Consider the following 3,349-nt stretch of genomic DNA (forward strand, 5'->3'; position numbering starts at 1 on the left):
AATGACCTCATTCCTGATCCTGTCCATTCTTGTCACTCCTAGAGAGAATCTTAGCATCTTTAACTCTGCCACCTCCAGCTCCTCCTCCTGTCTTCTGCCTATTGCTACTGTCTCTAAACCATACATCATGGCTGGGCTCACCACCGTCCTGTAATCCTTTCCCTTCATCTTAGCTGACACTCTTCTGTCACAGATCACTCCTGACACTTTTCTCCAGCTGTTCCATCCTGCCTGTACTCTATTCTTCACCTCTCTTCCACAGTCTCCGCTGCTCTGAACAGTTGATCCTAAGTACCTAAACTCCTGCACCTTCACCACCTCTGCTCCTTGTAGCCTCACTATTTCACTGTTCTGCCTTTCGTTTACACACATGTACTCTGTCTTGCTGCGACTGACCTTCATTCCTCTTCTTTCTAGTGCAAACCTCCACCTCTCTAGGTTCTCTTCTAGCTGCTGCCTACTCTCACTACAGATCACAATGTCATCTGCAAACAACATAGTCCATGGGGACTCCTGTCTGACCTCATCTGTCAATCTGTCCATCACCACAGCAAACAAGAAGGGGCTCAGGGCTGATCCTTGATGTAGTCCCACCTCCACCTTGAAGTCTTATGTCCTTCCAACAGCACACCTCACTACTGTTGTACTACTCTCATACATGTCCTGCACCAAACTAACATACTTCATATATTAACATATGTTCATAACATATATTCTGCAGGGTCAGCATAACTACAACTATTCAGAATACACAGAATTATTTAATTTACATACAAGTAATGTCAGAATGTAAATTTGTGTGTTTTTTTGCTGAAACTATTTACTTTGTGAAGTCAGGCCATTGTTGGTCCTTTTAGTTCTACAGTTAATCATGCTGACTGTGTTTTTCATTTCCCCTTCATCTGTCTCTTTACCAGGGTTCAGACAATGAGTTGAAGGCAGACAAAGATGGCGTTTCAGACAACGAAGCTAAGGTGGACTCTGGTGTCCCAGATGTCCCTGTCCCTCCTGATGATACACCAGAGGTTCTAAACAAGGCCCTGTCTGGACTCTCCTCAAGGTACAATGACACACACATTAGTTAATGGTAGCTGTCAGGAAGGATGCTATAAAAAGGTCTTATAGCAAAGTTGCCAGTTATAACATAAGCTTGGCTGAGTGTGTGGACCTTGTATGCTTTTCCTGTGTTTCTGTGGGTTGTCATTTGTCTCCTATGTTCCAAAGACATGCAGACTGCAAATAAAAAGATTAGAGGCCCTAAATTATACCCTGCCTTTTTTTGATGTGAAGATATAAAGTATGATTGGCTCCAGTTTCCCCTAAGACTCTTAACAGAAGAAACAGTTAAAGATGGATGTACTGTATGTTCACCACTACGTGCTCTAAATAGAGCAGCTAAATCATCTACAGAGAGTTTCTTATGCTCTGGCCTCAGGAATCCTTCACATGTGAAGGAGTAATGATTCATACACAGGAATTCCTTATCACAGAACAGACTGCTATTTGTCATTTGAACAGAAAAAACAAGTTTATTTTAAGGCTGTAACAAGCTTTACACAGTATGTTGTTTGTTTGTGTCCTTTCTTCAGATGGAAGAACTGGTGGGTACGAGGCATCCTCACCCTGGCCATGATCTCCTTCTTTTTCTTCATCATCTACTTGGGCCCCATGGTGCTTATGATGATTGTAAGTACAGACACTGCTGATGTGGATAACCTAAAGCTTACGTACTTCCATTAGGGTGTTGACGACTTGACGACATGTCGACTAATTGGATAATAAAGTCAAAGTCGAGTAAAGTTATTTATGGCATCATCATATTGACAAAGGAGGAACTATACAGACACGCACGTCCAACAATGAGCACCTAACTTTCCATACCTTACTTGTGTAGTACTTTTGCTAATACTAATAACGCAGCAGTCAGTTGTTCCATCAGCTTCCAGTGAGACGTTCGTATCTAAAGTCCCTTTTACCATTGGCTTTGTGACAGTTTCATCCTCCAGAACAGACTGCATGGTGATCCCTGATCATGCTGCCACTCATGTATTTCTTTTCCAGGGCCTGTTTTTGATGATAGTCAGCTAGATGTGTTCTTTTGTATATGCTCCTTTCACGCAGAGGAAGTCACCACCCTTTTTATGATGTGTTTACAACATGATCAATCTGGAATTATTATAACAAATAATACAATTATTGCCCCTCCTTGAACCGCAACCATAACGTGGTGGAGGGGTTCGAGTATCCGAATGAACCTAGGAGCTATGTTGTCGGGGGCTTAATGCCCTTGGCAGGGTCTCCCAAGGCAAACAGCTCCTAGGCAACGGATCAGACAAATAGCAGTTCAAACCCCCACAATGAAGAAAAGAATAACATCAAAGGGTTTCACATCGCCCGGATTGACGTCACCGGGCCCCACTCTGGAGCCAGGCCCGGGGTTGGGGCTCGCAGGCAAGGGCCTGGTGGCCGGGTCCTTGCTCACGGGACCTGGCTGGGCTCAGCACGAACAAGCAACGTGAGTCCGCTTTCCAGTGGGCCCACCACCCGCAGGAAGGCCCACTAGGGGCCGGTGCCTTGTGATTTGGGTGGCGTTTATTGGTGGGGACCACGACGGCCCAATCCCTAGACAACCACTCTGGCTATGGGGACATAGAATGTCACCTCGCTGGGGGGAAAAGAGCCTGAGCTCGTGTGGGAGGTTGAGCGATACTGACTAGATATAGTCGGGCTCACCTCCACGCACAGTTTGGACTCTGGGACCCAACTCCTTGAGAGAGGCTGGACTCTCTTCTACTCTGGAGTTGCTCGCGGACAGTACCTCTGGACTGGCAGACCGGGGTGGTGGTGCCTCTTTTCAAAAAAGGGGACCGCAGGGTGTGTTCCAACTATCGGGGGATCACACTCCTCAGCCTCCCGGGAAAAGTCAATTCCAGGGTACTGGAGAGGAAAATCCGGCCGATAGTCGAACCTCGGATTCAAGAGGAACTATGCGGTTTTCTTCCTGGTCGTGGAACACTGGACCAGCTCTATACCCTCCACAGGGTGCTTGAGGGTTCATGGAAGTTTGCCCAACCGGTCCACATGTGTTTTGTGGACTTGGGAAAGGCTTTCGATCGTGTCCCTCGTGGTATTCTGTGGGGGGTGCTCTGAGAGTATGGGGTCGGGGGCCCTCTTCTAAGGTGTCTGGTTCCTGTACCATCGGAGTAGGAGCTTGGTTCGCATTGCCGGTAGTAAGTAGGACCTGTTCCAGATGCATGTTGGACTGGGGCTGCCCTTTGTCACCGGTTCTGTTCATTATCTTTATGGACAGAATTTCTAGGCACAGCCAGGTGTCGGGTGGGGTCCAATT

General features: G+C 46.9%; 1 protein-coding gene across 1 annotated transcript in view; it reads left to right on the plus strand.

The window, feature by feature from the left end:
- The window catches only part of cds2 (CDP-diacylglycerol synthase (phosphatidate cytidylyltransferase) 2), a 15,882-nt gene that overhangs the window by 3,620 nt on the left and 8,913 nt on the right, over positions 1–3,349 (plus strand). Inside the window, exons 2-3 of the mRNA XM_008335723.3 lie at positions 918–1,060; positions 1,590–1,686. Coding sequence (XP_008333945.1) covers positions 918–1,060; positions 1,590–1,686 — 240 coding nt within the window. The remainder of the gene's footprint in view (positions 1–917; positions 1,061–1,589; positions 1,687–3,349) is intronic.

This window comes from Cynoglossus semilaevis, chromosome Z (genome assembly GCF_000523025.1).
Source record: "Cynoglossus semilaevis isolate Cse_v1.0 chromosome Z, Cse_v1.0, whole genome shotgun sequence".
Taxonomy (NCBI): Eukaryota; Metazoa; Chordata; class Actinopteri; order Pleuronectiformes; family Cynoglossidae; genus Cynoglossus; species Cynoglossus semilaevis.